The sequence below is a fragment of the Pogona vitticeps genome, chromosome 2 (assembly GCF_051106095.1).
Source record: "Pogona vitticeps strain Pit_001003342236 chromosome 2, PviZW2.1, whole genome shotgun sequence".
Taxonomy (NCBI): domain Eukaryota; kingdom Metazoa; phylum Chordata; class Lepidosauria; order Squamata; family Agamidae; genus Pogona; species Pogona vitticeps.
The window spans coordinates 220,209,204-220,227,685 of record NC_135784.1 but is presented as its reverse complement, the minus strand read 5'-3'; the positions used below and the strand labels follow the sequence as shown (position 1 = coordinate 220,227,685).

General features: G+C 42.0%; 1 protein-coding gene across 10 annotated transcripts in view; it reads left to right on the top strand.

The window, feature by feature from the left end:
* Positions 1-18,482, top strand: part of DENND4C (DENN domain containing 4C) — a 202,377-nt gene that overhangs the window by 24,281 nt on the left and 159,614 nt on the right. For all 10 annotated transcript variants that reach the window (XM_020790381.3, XM_020790378.3, XM_020790382.3 and 7 more), the window contains 2 exons: positions 1,888-2,057; positions 8,121-8,362. In XM_020790381.3, coding sequence (XP_020646040.3) covers positions 1,888-2,057; positions 8,121-8,362 — 412 coding nt within the window. The remainder of the gene's footprint in view (positions 1-1,887; positions 2,058-8,120; positions 8,363-18,482) is intronic.

The following is an 18,482-nucleotide window of genomic DNA, read 5'->3' as shown; positions in this document are numbered from 1 at the left end:
AGGAAGGTGTCTTTGTTAGACCTCAGATTCGTGAACTTTTTCAAGATGATTCATTTGACCATGCACTGTGTGGCAAGGAAAAGACGTCATGGAAAACCTTCTAGTTAATGGCAACAAATTTTTTTGGAAACAAGACAGACAACTATAGGTTGTTGGTGGAAAACCTCCTCAAGGCATACAGAAGTCTTGGTTGCAACATGTCACTGTAGATTTTTTGTACTCTCATCTAGATTTTTCTCTCACCAAATTGCAGAGTAGTGCGCAATGAGCACAACAAGCAATTTCACCAGGACATTGCAACAATGTAGAAATGCTATCAGGGAAATGGAGCTCATCAATGCTTTCAGCCTATTGCTGGAGAGTGACAAGAGATGCTCCATTTAATGAATACAAGAGACAAGCCAAGAAGCACTGAGTAGACGCCGAGTAGGACTAAACTATGTATATAGTAGGGGTTTTCTGTTTTTTGTTCATAATACTGTACATTTTATTTGTATAAGCCTTTTGCTGATTTTTAAAGTGTTACATAAACAGGACAGGTGAAATATCATTATGTAAAGCAACCATAAACACATGAAAAAACTAGGTTTGCTCTTTATGATTAAAACTCTGCTATCTACGGAATATACATATATGTAAAATGTAAAAAATATCTTAGAAACAGTAGTGTCAGGAAATTACAAGGATTGTAATAGAAGAAATTGACATCTTAAACTGAATGTATAAAATAAGTTGTTTATCAGCCATATTGTACAGCTGTGTATAAAGCTGAGTCATGCTGACTAGGCAGAAGGCTGATGTAATCCTTATGAGATCACCTAAGATGAGGTAATGTTACCTGATTAGTCATATGTACTATATATTGTACATAGGAACACACATGTGGTGTGGAGAGATTGGAGATTTGCTAGAGGACATGCTGTTGGACTATTTTGTGAAAACTGTACATATGTAATATAAGATTTAAGGAAGAAGCTGTTGTCTCATGTTTTCTTCTTCGAGGACTTTGGAGGCTGGTTATAACCCTGCTTTGTTCAGCACACCCGAAAATAAATACTTAACAAGTAGCTTAATCAGTTGTTTCAGTTGCCATATTTGAATTCAGCAGATCAAAATACATAATAAATACCACATTTTATCTCTGAAGCAGACAACTTCTAAAAAATTGTAGATTCTCCACAACAGCTTCATAAGGTCCAAATTCTTCACCAACTCCAAATGGGTATGTGCAAAGAACAAAACAAATAAAAAACAAACATAACCCCACCAGCCCAATCCCACCCTGCAAAAGCCAGTGGATGGTGGCGGAGAAAGGCGGTGATTGGGGCAAGCCCCAGGAAAGCCTCCCATGGTGGCAGAGAAGACGTGTGTGGGGGAGAAAGGCGGTCTTGCGGCGAACCCCAGGAAAGCCTGCGGTGGCAGCACTGGAAGCCCAGGAGACTGAGCCCAGGCGGGATGGCTCGCCTCCTGGCAGCGGTAGCAGCAGCGCTGGAAGCCCAGGAGGCAGAGCTTCCCTTTTCCTAACCATTGGGGCGAAAGAGCTACAAAGAAGCAGACTCTTTGCCACCAATGGTTTGAATTTCCCATCCTTTTTTTCCTGCCTTTTTTTGTTCGTATCTTGAAGGTCCAGCCGAAAGTAGAAGCAAAATTTTGTGGCCAGAGCTGTTTGTAAGTTGGATCGTTCATAGGTAGGGACTTCGTAAGTAGAGGTTCCACTGTATAGGTTTTAATCTTGTTCTACACTACACTATTAAAACAGGGTGGCTTTTAATCTTTATTTAGTTTTTTAAAATTAAGCTCAGATGTACATTAGCCAAGAGGTATTCTGTGATCTCCATGTAGAGTACGATAATACCTTCATGTCTTCTATTTCTTTTCTTCTGAAAGGCTTGATATTCAGATATCCAGAAGAAGATTATGAGTCTTTCCCTTTGTCAGATTCTGTACCTCTATTTTGTCTTCCAATGGGAGCTACCATTGAATGCTGGGATCCTCAAACCAAATATCCATTACCTGTATTCTCAACATTTGTTTTGACTGCTTCATCTGCAGAAAAGGTATGTTTGAGTAATCTATTTTCATTTATCATGCTCACTTAATTTTCACTTTTATTGATTGATGAGGGGGACTTGTACTGTACTTTGTTTTGTGGAATCATCACATTGCATACTTATTTGATGTAATTATGATTGGATCCAGATGTTGACATGTTTAAAGTAAGTGTATTGAAATCAATGGGCCTTAAGTTTAACATCCCACTGATTTGGTGCATCTACTCAATAAATGATTATGTCAGGAGGCAGAGCTTTGTCGCGGTGAAGCGAGCAGCTGCTGGGAACAGCTCCCGGGAAAAACCTGGAACCGCCCGGTCTGGGGTCCCTCTAGAAATAGGGGGATCGAAGGGGAGACCAGGAGAGGTCTCTCTGAAGCAGTTGGTGAGCCCCAGAAGGCAGAAAATTGGGCAGCAACCTGATTTTTCTTCCCTCTGAAAATTCACCCAAGCACAGATCAGAGACTGGAGCAATTTTTTGGCAGAATAGCTGTGAGTAACTCCACCCCCATTCCCCGAGGAGAGGAGAACAAAAATACGGCTGAAAATATACAACAACAAAGAAAGCCTTTGATTTATGAATAACCTCATTAAGATGAAAAAGAAACTAGAGTGAAAATACCTGACCGAAAGAAGAGAAGGAGCGGTGAGTCGTGCTTGCCAGCCTGCTTTTTCAAAGCTAAATGGACTCTTAAACAGCAGGCCGGCTCAAGTTCAAACAAAGAGACAGTGAGATGGAAAAATTTTGTGTTTCTGGAAAAAATCCCAGAGAAAATACTACTGGACAGGCGTTAAGGGACTGAAATTTTGTGAGTGCTATTTAGTCTGGATCTTTTTCCCTAGACTATGTAGGACTCTGACAATAAAATCTTGCTTGGGCTAAAAGTTCAGCTATATATTATAATATCTGGGTAAGGAGGGGAGGACATACTCAGGGGAGGTGCAAGATGATGGGTTTGGTTGATAAAATAGTGGAAACTAAAAAGTATTTATACAAACCATATGCATTGTAAAGATGGAAATGACGTCCAAAAAATTTAAATATCAACTGTTGGGGATTTTGCCAGACAAAGAATTGGCAGGTTATTATCATTGGCAGGTTACCATGCCAATGATAATAATAATAGGATTTCAGGAGGTAAATGAGCATCTCAACCAGGTGGAAGATCTGATGAAAGAGAAACCATCAGATGTTAAACAACAGTTAAAGGAAACTGTACTAACTCCAGAACAGTCTTCATTGAGTGCGATGCTAGGTAACATAGATGGGATTAAGAGTTACCTGGTGAGCTATTCAGCTACAGCAGTCAGAAAATGTTTTGTTAAAAATCAGATTACTGTTCTGGATTCAACCTTATCTCCCCAAAACCAGGAGAAAACAGAGTCAATGAAACAAGAGAAGTGTACTGAGAAAATATGGGAAGTGATAGAAATGGATACCTTTTTGGGCTTGCTGAATGTATGTCCAAGACAGAAGGAAATTGAAAGAGGGGATGTATTTTATAATTGGTTTCGGTTCTCTGGTAGTGTTGGAGTAACTTAGATTTAAACTAAAACATAAATGTAAGCTGATAGAGGGTAATCAAACAGGTAAAAAAAGTAGAATGTTGATTTTTTACTGACAAATGAATAGATTGGATACTTGTATACTTAATATGAATAGATTGGAAAAGGCTTCGGGAGTCAACCTCAACGCAAAATCCGGAACTGGAGTCCTGAAGGCAGTTCGTGTCATTCTGTCAACTCCTGCGACGTCGCTGAAACCAGTTGTATTGGCTCTTGCCTTGCCAGGGGACTATTTTGGTGACGTGGAGAGGGGGGATTTGCTGCTTGCTTGGGTAACAGCCTATCCTCCATATTATATTACCCAGGCTTCGTGCCCTGGTGAGGACACTGCAGCTTCGCGAACAGCATCGAAACACTAGACGCTGTTCCAAGACCTCCATACAGAGCACGTTACCATAGTCTCTCGAGACTGAAGGATGCCTATGATGTGGATGATTGCATATTCTGTGCTCTCCTATCCTTAAAACCCTTTTCCCATCCCTTCCATTTCCCCTTACCTTTTATATTCCCTACCCTATTCCTAGTAGTTTAAAAATAAAATATAAAAACATAAATAAATGAAATATACCACCAGTATTTGCTATAGTAGATTTCAAAATGCTCAGAACAACCTAATAAGAAAAAATGGAAAGCAGTTTATTTAAGGTTAGAAAATATATCATACATGAGCAGCAGTATTTAGACGCAGGATATGAAGATAGGTAATAAAAAAATAAGAGATGCAACATGCTATTATTATTGACATCTCCCCATCAAATCTTTTTATATTCCTGTTAGCTGGAAACATGGGGCCATGTGCCATATACGGTGGTGCCTCGACTTATGAACTTCATTGGTTCCGGAAGATGGTTGTAAGTCGAAGCACCATTTCCCATTGAAATGCAATTAATCCATTCCAGCTGAAGAAAAAACTCACAAAAAATCACTGCAAGACTAGTTGGAAATGCAATTTATCCCTTCCAGTTGAAGTGAGAGGGGGAGAGAAAAGCAATCAAGCGCGTAAAACCCATTGGAAATGCACAGAAAACAAATGGAGCAGATCAGAAATGCACAGAGAACAAAGAGACCAGGTTGGAAATGCACAGAGAACAAAGGGAGCAGATCAGAAATGCACAGAGAACAGTTCGGAAATGCACAAAGGGGCAGTTCAGAAAAGCAAAGAGAACAAAGGAAAAAGCAAGGGAAGATGCAAGACTCATCGGAAATGGGGGAAAACCCCAAAAAGCAACCAAACCCCCCCAAGACCCATTGGAAATGGGGGAAAACACTCCAAAAAGCAACCAAACCCCCAAGAACCATCGGAAATGGGGGGAAAAATAAAAAACAAACAAACCCCCCAAGACCCATCACAGCACAGAAGCATGACCCCCGCAGCCCAAAACCATGGTGCAAAAACACTCAGAACAGTTTTTAAAAAGCAGGAAACAGCACCTTACCTTACCACGCAGCCTTCTCTGATCGCACACTCTTAACCGCTCGGGCGAAAGAGCTACAAAGAAGCAGCGTTGTCACCACCTACAGTTAGAAATTTGAATTTCCCGCCTTTTCCCCCTGCCTTTTTCTGTTCGTAACTGGAAGCCCCGGCCGCAAGTTGAAGCAAAATTTTGCAGCTGGAGCTGGTTGTAACTCGAAATGGTCGTAAGTAGGGACGTTTGTAAGTCAAGGCACCACTATATTACTTTCTGTCTTGGTAGACACTAAACCACTTGGGAAAACAAGCCTAAAGTTATACAAGAAATTTCACTGATGAATATGACATGTTACTTGTATTGCTATGTCTCATACATGTGGTTGCAGAATCACCATTTTATCTTGTATTGCTGAGTGAATTTTGTGGATGCAATCTTCAAAAACCTTTGAAAGTTACATGTTGAACACCACAAAGTATCTCTTAAGTTAATTACGCAGGTGATGAGTGTTGGGGTAATACAAATATTTTATCTCCCATTTTGTGTTTTTACACCTAAGGTACATATAGTTTGCAGAATTTAGGTTAAAGTATTTTTTAAAAAAAACCCAAAAACCAAAATTATGCTCTGTAACTGTTTAACTAGGTTGTTATAATGTAGCTTAATTAAAAATAGTCAGAGCCTGCATTATGCTTGGGATCTTAACTGCCATCTAGGAGCAACTGAATGTTGCTTTTGCCTTCTGCATGTATAGCAAAGCAACAGGATTTCAGTCAGTAATTGATTCAGTGGATCTACGTCTTTTTTAGATTAGATTGAGAGACAATGGTAACGTGCTCTGTATGAAGGACTTGGAACAGCGTTTAGTGTGGCTGAGAAGGCCAGCTTGAGAGTGACAATCCCTTCCACACTGAAGGCCAGTTCGAGAGTGACAATCCCTTCCCCTGTCCAGCTCCCTGATTTTGCTGATTTCGTGACCGCCTCTTTGCCTCGGCCTGCTGGACAAGGGTCTCTTCAAATTGGGAGAGGCCATGATGCAATGCCTGACTCCAGGCTGAACGCTCATATGTCAGGGTTTCCCATCTGTTGAGGTCCATTCCTAAGGTCTTCAAATCCCGCTTGCAGATATCCTTGTATTGCAGCTGTGGTCTCCCTCTGGGGCGATTTCCCTGCACTGATTCTCCATACAGGAGATCTTTTGGAATCTGACCATCAGCCATTCTCACGACATGCCCAAGCCAACGTAGACGTCACTGTTTCAGTAATGTATACATGCTAAAAATTCCATCTCGATCTAGGACTACTTTATTTGGAACTTTGTCCTGCCAGGTGATGCCAAAAATGCATATGGGAAGTTTTCAGCTTCCTCTCCTGCTGTGCACAAAGGGTCCAAGGAGTACAGGGGTGTGCTCAGGATACAGGCTCTATAGACCTGTCAGCTTCTTACTGAGCCATACTTTTTGTGAGTCTAGAGAACATGGTAGCCAATGTGTTTATCCAGCTCGACATCTAGGGAGAGAGTGTTAGAGATCGTGAGCTAAGGTACACAAATGCATGAACAACCTCCAATTCTTGTGTGGAGATGGTAATAGAGGGAGGTGAGTCCATGCCCTGCCTCATGACTTGCGTTTTCTTCAGGCTGATTGTTAGTCCAAAGTCTTGGCAGGCTTTGCTAAAACGATTCATGAGTTGTTGGAGGTCTTCAGTAGAGTACATTTGATATCATCTCCATACCAAATCTAGGCTGGTGAGAGCTTGAAATAATGGAAGACCCACTAAGAGCCCCACAATGATACAACTTCATCAAGCAGGCCTAGTTTTTGACCAAACTCTGGGAGGCAGTGGAAGACAGGAGGGCCTGACGTGCTCTGGTCCATGGGGTCACGAAGAGTTGGACACAACTTAATGATTAAACAACAACTTCTAGTTGAGATTAGCAATAAGATACTGGGCCTGGTTGATGAAGTTGTGCCATTGTGGGGCACTTAGTGGGACTTCCATTCTTTCAAGCTCTCACGAGCTCAGATTTGGTATGGAGATAGTATCAAATGTATTTGGTTCAAGCTGTTTGAGGTCACTTGAATCTTTAATAGTACTTGTTGTAGTGTTCTCCCTATTATGTTAAATAGTCATGCAATATTCATGTTGTGGGCTAATGTTGCTCAGAGGCGGAGCCGAGAGATATGTAAAAAGAGTCAGAGTCAGAGGGAGTCAGAGGGAGATGAGAGTGGAGAGGATAGAGTGTGGTATTTGGGAGATCTGAGGTTTGATTAGTCAGACGAGTGAATAGTAACTGTAAGATCAAATAGAAGATTGTTATTGATGATTGAGAAACCTGAAGAAGATACTTATGAATGATAATCAAAACATCTGTAACCAATAAACTTTTTTTTATTTAAAAGAGAGGGACGTGGTGGCACTGTGGGCTAAACCACAGAAGCCTGTACTGCAGGGTCAGAAGACCAGCAGTTGTAAGATCGAATCCACGTGACGGAGTGAGCTCCCGTCGCTTTGTCCCAGCTCCTTGCCAACCTAGCAGTTCGAAAGCATGCAAATGCGAGTAGATAAATAGGTACCACCTCGGTGGGAAGGTAAAACAGTGTTCCCTAGTCACGCTGGCCACGTGGCAAAGGAACCTGTCTTCGGACAAGCGCTGGTTCTACGGCTTGAAAATGGGATGAGCACCACCCCCTAGAGTCGGACACGGGGAACTTTTACCTTTTTATTTAAAAGACAGTGAGGTTTAGACCTACGTCTTCATCCTTCCATAAGTAAAGTATGTTGATTTAGTGATCAGCTGGCGGCAGCGTGTGAAAAGGAGTATTGGTTTGCCTTCGTGTGCTCTGTGTCAGGCAGGGGCCACGAGGTGCGAACGCCACACTTGTGTATTGCCCTTAGTGATTTAGCTAGAACCTCTGTTCTGAGCAATCTTGGGACATGATAGTAAAGAAAAATATTCATTTTCTTCCATTGTAAGGCAATATCCCTACAGTGGAAGAAACATGCTTAAATTGTAAGATTTCCTCCTCTCTGTGCTTGACTGTATTTCTTTTTAATATTGTAGAATCATACCTATCTTTTGTATGTTATTGTAGGTTTATGGTGCTGCTATCCAGTTTTATGAACCTTACTCAAGAGAGCTGCTCACAGAAAAGCAGCACATGCAGCTGGGCCTCCTGACAGCAGTAGAAAGAAAAGTGGTTACCTCCAAATCCATAAATTGCAACAAGTGCATCTGCCTTCTATCACACTGGCCTTTCTTTGATGCCTTCCGAAAATTCCTAATGTTCATCTATAAGTTGTCTGTTTCTGGGCCACACCCACTTCCAATTGAAAAGTAAGTAACGTCTTCCAAAACTCGGATTTCGAAAAAGAGTAACAGAGTATGACTTTGCCGGTAAAGTTGACACATGCAATAGTTTCATATCCACACACTGCCTCCATACAATTAAAAAGCATCAGGATCTTATTGGTCTGAGGAAGTCCACAAAAACATACCTTAAAATATAGCAGTCTTTGAGGTGCCACAATGTTTTTGTCTTCTTTATTTTTTTCTTTATTTGGCCTGACATGCTAGTACAGACTAATACAGCTGCCTCTCCTAAAACTACAGTTTCTTCTTCGTGGCTTCTGTGAATCCATACAAATGGGTTTAGTCTGCCCCTGCGCTGAACTCCTCGGAATATTCTAGAGCTTTAAACAAGTAACATTAATAATACATTGCCCCTATACCTCAGTTCCATTTTACCACCTTTGCAACTGGAACTTCTCATGCTAGAGCTCTCCTAATTTACCTTTTCTGGTTTTGATCCTCGTTTGACTTCCAATTATTTTCCTGACGTTACTGATCACGGACTTCCTATGACTAAGATTTTGGTTTTCGGATATTGTATATTGTATCTTGGTTTTCAATCATGGACCGTTTTCTGTTTTCCCGCCTTTGAATACTGACTGGACTGTTATATCATGCTCATTCGGGTTGGATTTTGGACTGTTTACCATTTCTCCTTCTTTGATTACAGACTGATCTTTGTGTATTGGGCTTCTTGGTTTTGACTCTGGACTGTTTTACCGTTTCCTGCCTCTGATTACGGATTGTTAATTTTTACTTGTATCACCCTCGACATAGCGATTTTTCTTGCAACTCTACGCTTTGGACTTAGACAATTGTTCTGTTCTCGTGAGTCTCCTCTCCCCTTATCCTGCCCTTCCTGGGGATTTGACCAGTTTATGTCCTCCTCAGGCCCGTTTAAGAGGTGTGTTTTGTGTGCCGGGAAAATACCATTCTCTGATGGCCACAACCACTGTCTTTTTTGCCTAGGGGAGGGACACCAACCTCAAACCTGCGCAGAGTGTAGAAAATTCACTAAGCCCACCTTAAAATCCTGTTTGCAAAGGCTTAGTTTATTTTTGTGGGATAAATCTCTCTCATCTCGTAAGTCTACTCTTATGGAGTCGACCCCGGCTCAGCCATCTACTCCTTGTCCTGAGGTCCTGGTGTCATCCTTACCAGTTACTCCGTTGTCAAAGTCCTCTGGAAAATTGTTAAAAAATCCTCGGGATTGATGCCCAAGAAACCTTCAGCATCAACCTCAGTTCCGAAACCTCCATCTGTAGAAGGTCAAAAGAAAAAGAAGACATTAACAAAACAGAAGAAAGATGAGCATTCGTCTAAGACTGATCAATCCCGAGAGGTCCCTCCTGTTTTGGCAATGCTCCCGTCTCCTATTTTGGAAGACTCCTCTCGGGACCAGCCTGACACAGAATCCCTTTCGGAGGGCATTGCTTCTCTTCCACTTCAGCAGGCTCAGGCTTCGGTATCCATACCGAGCTGTTCTCCGAGCCCAAGCTGCCTAGAGACTAATAACTTTTCCAGCCAGGCTTCTGCCCATTCTAGCCCCGTTTCCACCAGTTGGGCAACAGTTATAAAACTTTTGGATTCAGGGGCATCTCTACATCAGTTCCCTCTGTGGAAGAGAACTTTGAAACGCAGGCATATTTCTCCATCCCAACACTATTCTTCACATCGGGAAGTTGTCGTGCTGCCCAGAGCTTTTCGACAGCGGACTTGAGCAGGGTATGACAACCCCATCTATGTGGAAGTCGAATGAAAGAGTGATCATCGGCGTCAATATACGAGATTGAGGGCTATAATAAAGGATCACCATTGTTCTACCCTGGTACTAAGTACAGGAGCTCCCCAGGGCTGTGTGCTAAGTCCCTTCCTCTATTCCCTGTACACACATGATTGCACCCCACTGTATAACACCAACACAATTATTAAATTTGCGGATGATACGACAGTGGTGGGGCTCATAAATAAGAACAATGAGTCTGCCTATAGAAAAGAAGTACAAGGGTTGATACTCTGGTGTAAAGAAAATCATCTCACACTTAACATAAAAAAAACTAAAGAACTCATAATTGATTTTAGGAGGAAGAGAAATGTACATTTACCACTGTACATAAGTGGTGAGGAAGTGGAGAGAGTTAGTAGTTTTAAATTTCTGGGCACTTACATCTCAGATGGAATATAAATGGCAACATGCTAGTGAAGAAGGCACAGAAGAGGCTGCATTTCCTGAGAATGCTCGGCAAGTTAAATTTATCTCAGCATTTACTTCTGTCATACTATCGTAGCACCATTGAGAGTGTCCTAACCTATGGCATTCTGGCATGGTTTGGGAGTAGCTCTGTAGCGGACAAAAAAGCTCTACAGAGAACCATTAAAATTGCCCAGAATATCATCGGGCTCCAGCTACCAACCCTGGATGACATCTTCGCATCCCGCTGTCTGAGGAAGTCACACAGCATCCTGAGAGATTCTTCCCATCCTGCTTATAACTTTTTTGAACTGTTGCCGTCTGGCAGAAGATATAGAACAATTAAGACTCGGACCACACGTTTTCTGAATAGTTTTTATCCCAGAGCTATAATAGCACTTAATAATGAGCTTAAAGACCATCAGTAGTGAATAGTTAGTTGGACTGTGTTACTTGGCCTGCGGTGTAAATGTTTGTATTTTTAGTGGGGACTTTTAGTGGGTAGGGAGTGTTGGGGGATTTTTTAGTGGGTGGGGAGTGTTTGGGGAATTTTATGTCTGTGCATGTGTCTGGTCTCTGGGTGTCTGTGAATTTCATTGTATGGGTATACTGTGTATATACCTACAATGACAATAAATAAATAAATAAATTAAAAAAAATGCTTCTTCATCCTCTTCTTCTCCATCTCCACCTAGGCGTTGACGTCGAACATATTATGATATTGACCCCCCGATGTCGAAGACGACTAAACACCATGTTGCACAAAGAGAGGTCTCTCAAGTAGTGCCTCCTGCTGAAAAGGTTTGCATCTCTCCTGCAGACACCTTGCCTGCTACTCAACATCAGACAATAACACCACCTTTTCAGCAAGTACCCAAACAGACCGCATCTACACAAGTGCACAGAAAGCGTTGAGTACCACCTTCGCCATCTCCATCATTCCAAGAAGATTCTTCTGTATCCTCGGCTTCCGACCAAGAACAAGAAACACTTTTGGAGGTCTCAGAGGAATCTCCTCCTAATATTCCAACCCCTGATTTGGATGCTGCAGACGTACATCCCTCCTCATCCTATGAAGACTTCATATCCCTGCAGTTGGACGTTGAGCAGCTGCCACCTCCAAAACAAGATCTGGTGTTTGATTATATGAATTAAGAAAGGTCTCTACCTTTGAGTCTTGCCTTTATTCCATCAATGATGGACCTTATTAAAGAATTCTGGAACTTATCTTCTACATCCATGCAAGTGACCTGAAGAGTCTAGGTCAGATGTAGAGCCAAAGTTACTCCCACTAATAGAGAAGGGAGAAAATTGGACGTCTTGAGATGTAAACTTTACTCCTTTGCCACATTCCTATTAAGAGTTGCAAATTATCAGCCAGCCATGAGAGCCTACTGGAGGCAACTTTGGGCTAAGGTGCTTCCTGCTCTTCAAACAGCCCCTGAAGATATTAGAGTTGTGCTCCTTAATGCTCATTCAGAATCAATAACTGTGGCAAAACATCAGAGGTTAGCTTCTCGTCATTCGGCAGATGTTGCTTCCAAATCTATGACGTCTGCAATTGCTTTAAGGAGACATGCATGGCTGAGATCTTCTGGAATCACGGAAGATTCCAAATCCCATATTGAAGAACTTCGGTTTGATACCATTGGTTTATTCAACGAGAAAACGGACTATGTCATGGAAAATTTACATAAAATTAAAAAGACAGACAAACCCTACAAAATCCAACAACTAAGATAACAGAAATGCAATTGGCGCAAGCAGTACGGACACCAACAATACCAACAAACTACCCATCAATCTTACCACCCTTACAAGCCGCCAGTTAAAGGGAGATCCACGCAGGCCTCCTCATCCAGTGTTGTCTTTAGATCTCAAACATCCACCCAACGTCAACAATCATACCGACAACCTACAAAATGTTTGACTCCATCATCACAATCAGCATCTCCCCTCCTCAATCCAGGCTAGCCCCATACTTCCACAACTGGTCTCTTATCACAAAAGACAACTGGGTAGTAGCTATTGTATGATTTGGCTACCTTCTTGAATTTACAGAACTTCCTCCTATCTGTCACCTCAAATTCACATCTTACGCACCTGCACTAGAGGAAGAAATATCATCTCTGCTCCAGAAGCAGGTCATTCAACGCATACTATCTCAAGACATTCCTCATGGCTTTTACTCCCGCTGTTTTGCGGTTCCAAAGAAGGGTGGAGGACTCTGACCGATTCTAGATCTCAGGCTTCTAAACTATTACTTTCATCCAAGGCGTTTCCGTATGGTCACCTTAAATTCCATTATCCACCTTCTACATCCAGAAGATTGGTTCATGGTTATAGACCTGCAGGATGCCTACTTTCATATATCCATTCATCACCTTCGTTTTTTTCTTCATAGATACTGCTTATCAATTTTGCGCCCTTCCTGTCGGCCTGTCCACCGAGCCATGAACATTCACCAAATGCCATCCAAGACACCAAATTTGTTCTTCAAACCCTGAAAGACCTAGGCTTGAAAGTCAATATGAAGAAATCTCACCTCAACCCATCTCAGGTCATGGACTACACAGGTGCGCACCTAGATTCTGTAAATGCAAAGGTCTTCCTTCCACCCGAATGAATTCAGAAGTTATGCCATGCGGTCTGTCCGTTTCACTCTCTTGCCAAGGTTTCCACTCACCACATACAACATCTTCTGAGCCTAATGGCATCGACCACATTTACCCTCCCACATGCGAGACTGAAAATGCGATCTTTGCAGGCATGGTATCTGTCCCAGTTCAATCCTTCAACAGACAATCCGTCCAAGCACCTTTGTGTGACACCAGAACTGGCAAAACAGTTAAGATGGTGGACATTCCTACCACATCTTCTTATGGGCCGTCCATTTCACCCATTACAGTTTACAATCTTGTAGCCATTCATGTGTCTACAGACAACAACGAGGTTGCCGATATGCTGAGTCGTATGAGCATCCAGACGCACGAATGGGAACTCGACAACTCCTTATTCTCAGCAACATGCGATTGATGGGGATCTCCGATGGTAGACATGTTTGCAACGCAGCGCAACACCAAGTGCAACATGTTCTGCTCTTGGGCAGGAAGAGGCGAAGAATCACTGGGAGATGCCTTCATAGTGGAATGGAAAGACTGCCTCCTCTACCTCTTTCCTCCCATCCTGCTCATCTAGAGAACACTAATTAAAATTCATCAAGTACAGGCCAACACCATTCTTGTAGCACCATCGTGGCCTCTGCAACCATGGTTTGCTACACTCAAAATAATGGTGGCAGAGTTCATCAAGCTGCCAGCTCTACCACATCTGCTCACACAGGATGCAGGCAGCATTGGCCACCTGGATCTAGACTTGCTACATCTAACAGCCTGGAGAATTTTCCCATGATCGATGAGGTTCTAGACAAAGCTAGAAAACCGTCTATGAAACTCTTATACAGTGGTGCTTCGCATAACGATGAATTCGCTTTACGCTGAGGTTTTCGGAGCGGTCTTGTGCTTCGTTTAACGATGTTTCCTATGGGTGATTTTCGCTTTACGATGTTAGGGACCTTGCCTCACAAGACGGTTAAATTTTAGGTCTCTGTTTTTCGCTTTACGATGTTTTTGACAGCTTGGCCTTGGTTCGCTATATGAGTCTTTTAATCGTCTCTGTTTCGTTAGACGGCTGTCTTTGCTTGGGAACCGCGTTTCGCTTAACAGTGTTTCCTATGGCAATTTTCGCTTTACGGTGACAATCCGTTCCCATTGGAACATATTTTCAGGTTTTCAATGCATTTCGATGGGAAAACGTGTTTCGCAAAATGATGTTTTCGCTTAACAGCGATTTTCGCGGAACGAATTAACATCGTCTTGCGAGGCACCACTGTATTCATATAAATGGAACAATTCCCCAAAATTTGCCGAGTCTAGAAACTTGCAACCTTTACCAGTGTCCCTCAGTACCCTTCTCATCTATTTGTGCTACTTATTCGACCAAGGCTTAGTTTTTTCTACTCTGAAGGTTTATGTATTAGCTGTTATTTCTTTTTGGATCAGAATCATCACACAATGACTTGGAAATGAGAAAACTGGCAGCTGTGTGGATCCCCGAACTTTTGACAACCAAACAAAAGAGGAAATGTGTGGAGTCATTGGTGGCTGTTTTGGAACATTTTGCAAGAAATGAGTCAGATTTCCTGGGCAAACTGGTAACTGGTGATGAGACAGGGATCTACTGTTATGATCCTGAGACAAAAGAACAGTCTAAGGAATGGAGGCACAGTGGTTCCCCCAGGCCGAAAAAGTTCCGGGTGCAAAGGCCGGTGCAGAAGCAAATGGCAACAGTTTTTTAGGATAAGAAGGGAGTTCTGCTGGTGGACTACCTCCAACAGGGTTCAACCATCAATGCAAAATATTACTGTGCTTTATTGATGAAGTTGAGACAAAACATCAAGGAAAAAAATTGAGGAAAGCTCTCCAAAGGTTTTTTCTCCTGTTACATGACAACACCTTGTCACACACTGCAGCAGAAACAATGGCAAAACTGACATCCTTGGCCTTTCAAGTGATGCCCCATCTACCCTATTCTCCTGACCTGGATCCTTCTGACTATTATCTGCTCCCCAAACTCAAAAAACACTTAAAAGGTCAATGATTTGGGAGTGTTCTGGAGGCAACTAATGCTGCAAATGAGTGGTTATACTAGCAGTCGGAATAATTTAATTTGCAGGGACTTAAGAAGCTGGGACGTGGTGGCGCTGTGGGCTAAACCACAGAAGCCTGTGTTGCAGGGTCAGAAGACCAGCAGTTATAAGATCGAATCCACGCAACAGAGTGAGCTCCCCGTTGATTTGTCTCAGCTCCTCGCCAACCTAGCAGTTCAAAAGCATGCAAATGCAAGTAGATAAATAGGTACCATCTCGGTGGGAAGGTAAAATGGTGTTCCCTAGTCACGCTGGCCACGACAAGCACTGGCTCTACGGCTTGAAAATGGGATGAGCACCGCCCCCTAGAGTTGGACACGACTGAACTAAAAATGTCAAGGGGAAGCTTTACCTTTAAGAAGCTGCAGGACAGATGTCGTAAGTGCATTGATTTCCTGGAGGAGTATGTAGAATACTGTGGCAGTTATAGCTTCCTAGGTTATTTTTTTCTGGGAAAGGCTCAATACTTAGCAGCAGCACCCCCCCCATACATTTGAACCCATGGTGTCATCAGATTTTCGACTGTCATCTTTGAAGACTTTATTCTTAGTCGCTATAACTTCTGCAAGAAGAGCAAGTGAATTGGCCGTCCTGGAAAAAACTGCACCTTACCCACAGTTTTTTTCCAGAAATGGTGATTCTCTGTCCTGACATTTCGTTCTTCCCTAAAGTTGTATTCAGTTTCCACGTTAACCAACCCTTGACTTTACCAATGTTGTTTCCTAATCCTTCTTCAGATGTTGAGTGTATACTCCATTCATTAGATGTTTGTCATGCTTTAGCATTTTACACGTCTAGAACTAAAGACTTCCACACCTCTCCCAGGTTATTTCTTTGCTACCATTACTTTGACCTATGAACTGGCTGGCAAGGCCCTACCGGAGACATTAAAGGCATACTCCACAAGAGCCATGGTGACATCTACTGCCCTGTTACATGGTTTTGATGTTTTGGACATTTGCCTTATGGCCTCATGGTCCACTCCGTCCACCTTTGTGACACATTACCCTTTGGACCTCCGGGCCAAGAAGGAAGCTAGTTTCGGGAGAGCGTTGCTGACTTCATTATTGGCATGACGACCCACCTTCCAGTAAGTGAGCTTACTAGTCACCCATTTGTGTGGATTCACAGAGGCCACGAAGAAGAGAGGTTACTTACCTGTAACCATGGTTCTTCAAGTGATCCTCTGTGAATCCACACATCCCGCCCAGCCTCCTCAGTTATTGTCTTAGCTTTACGAAGTTCAAAGCTTTGACAGCGGCAGATAAATGGAACGGAGGTATAGGGCGGGCAGAGTATGCACTATAGGAGCAACCTACTATTAATGTTACTTGTTTAAAGCTCTAGAATATTCCGAGGAGTCCAGCACAAGCGCAGACTAAACCCATTTGTGTGAATTCACAGAGGACCACTTGAAGAACTATGGTTACAGGTAAGTAACCTCTTTATTTTATTTTGCATCTTCTATTTCTCATGAAGAGAAGGCCATATAGATGATGAATTACACAAAATGATTGCTGATTCAGACTTCATTTTTCACCAATGCATGCATAAATCTGTAAAACAATAAAACAAAAGCTGTACAATGGTAGGAAACTCATACTCCTTTCTGTCTTATATGTGTTGGCAATTGAATTATGAAAGAAACAGTTCCTGTTGCTGTTTGGCCTTGTTTATCTTTGCTTTAATGGGAAAGCTGTTAGCTTTCTGTTTAAAGAACAGTACTGTTGGCATTGTCATATTGGTAATGTTGTCATTACCATAGCAATGACAATATCAGTTACTCATTTCCCATTGTGTTTGCTGTCCTCTTGGATGCCCTACAGACAGTATCATTTCCATTACAAATGTGTGTAGTAAACTGAGAAGCAATAGCAAATATAAATTGTCTGTGCATCAGTTTCAACATAATTCCTAACTCCTATTTCACCGCAGTCTATGGCCAGTTGTCCTCATCCTTGTAATCTAAGGAACTGGCCAAAATCCTATTACTTAGAATGGTAAATTGCACTAGAATAGGGCCACTGAATAAATTAAAATTCAGTGAATCAGCTCCTCCATAAGGTTTATTGATTCAAATGTGACTTACTATAGCATATTAAGTTGCTGTTAGAGTAGACCCATTTGAACCAGTGGAATCTATGGAGAAATTGAGTCATTGAATCTCCATTGATTTCAGTGGGCCTACTTCAGTATACTACACTAAGCAACAGTATTTTGGTTACTGAATTCTAAGAAAAAAATTGTAAGAGTCTGCATAAATTGCTCTTTCTGCTTCTTTCTCTTTAAGTATTATTTAAGGTGCTTCTGTCTGTTCCACAAAAAGAACAATATAGTGGTGCCTCGCACAACAAGTGCCTCACACAAGGATAAATTCACACAACGATGGCTTTTTCTGAAAAATTTGCCGCCTCACACAACGATGTTTCCTATGGGGAATTTTCGCACAATGATGTCTCTTTTCACTCATTTAAAAGTGCCTTAAACTGTTTGAAACCTGTTTTAAATGCTTGGCATCGATAGTCCAGCGTGTGAAACGTATGCAAACTTAATTTGGTGTTGTTCTGAGTCTTCGTTAACTTGGACCGTCCAATGCTTCTCAATGAGAGAGAAAAAAATTCACCAAAAGTTAACGAAGACTCAGAACAACACCAAATTAAGTTTGCATACGTTTCACACGCTGGACTATCGATGCCAAGCATTTAAAACAGGTTTCATACAGTTTAAGGCACTTTTACAGGAGCGAAAACGGACATCGGAATGCCATTCAAATGCATTGAGTCGGCTTCAGTGCATTTGAATGGGGGATACATTGTTTCACACAACGATGTTTCCTATGGGGATTTTCGCTCAAGGACGACAATCCGTTCCAATTGGAACGGATTAACCGGTTTTCAATGCATTCCTATGGGAAATGGTGTTTCACAGAATGATGTTTTCACAGAACGGTTTTTTTTGAACCAATTAACATCGTTGTGCGAGGCACCACTGTATATTGTTAAGAAATCCGACGTGCTATTTAAGTGGTCTAAAATATTTTCATTTACTTTAACACCCAAGAAGAGAAATAGTCAGGAAAGAATATGTCCAAATTAAATATAATTTCTAAGTACTTATGTACTATTTCCAGTCCCAGCTAAAACACCATATCATCCAGCAACTATGGAATACTTGGAACAGTAAATCCTGCTGATAGTTAAATATGT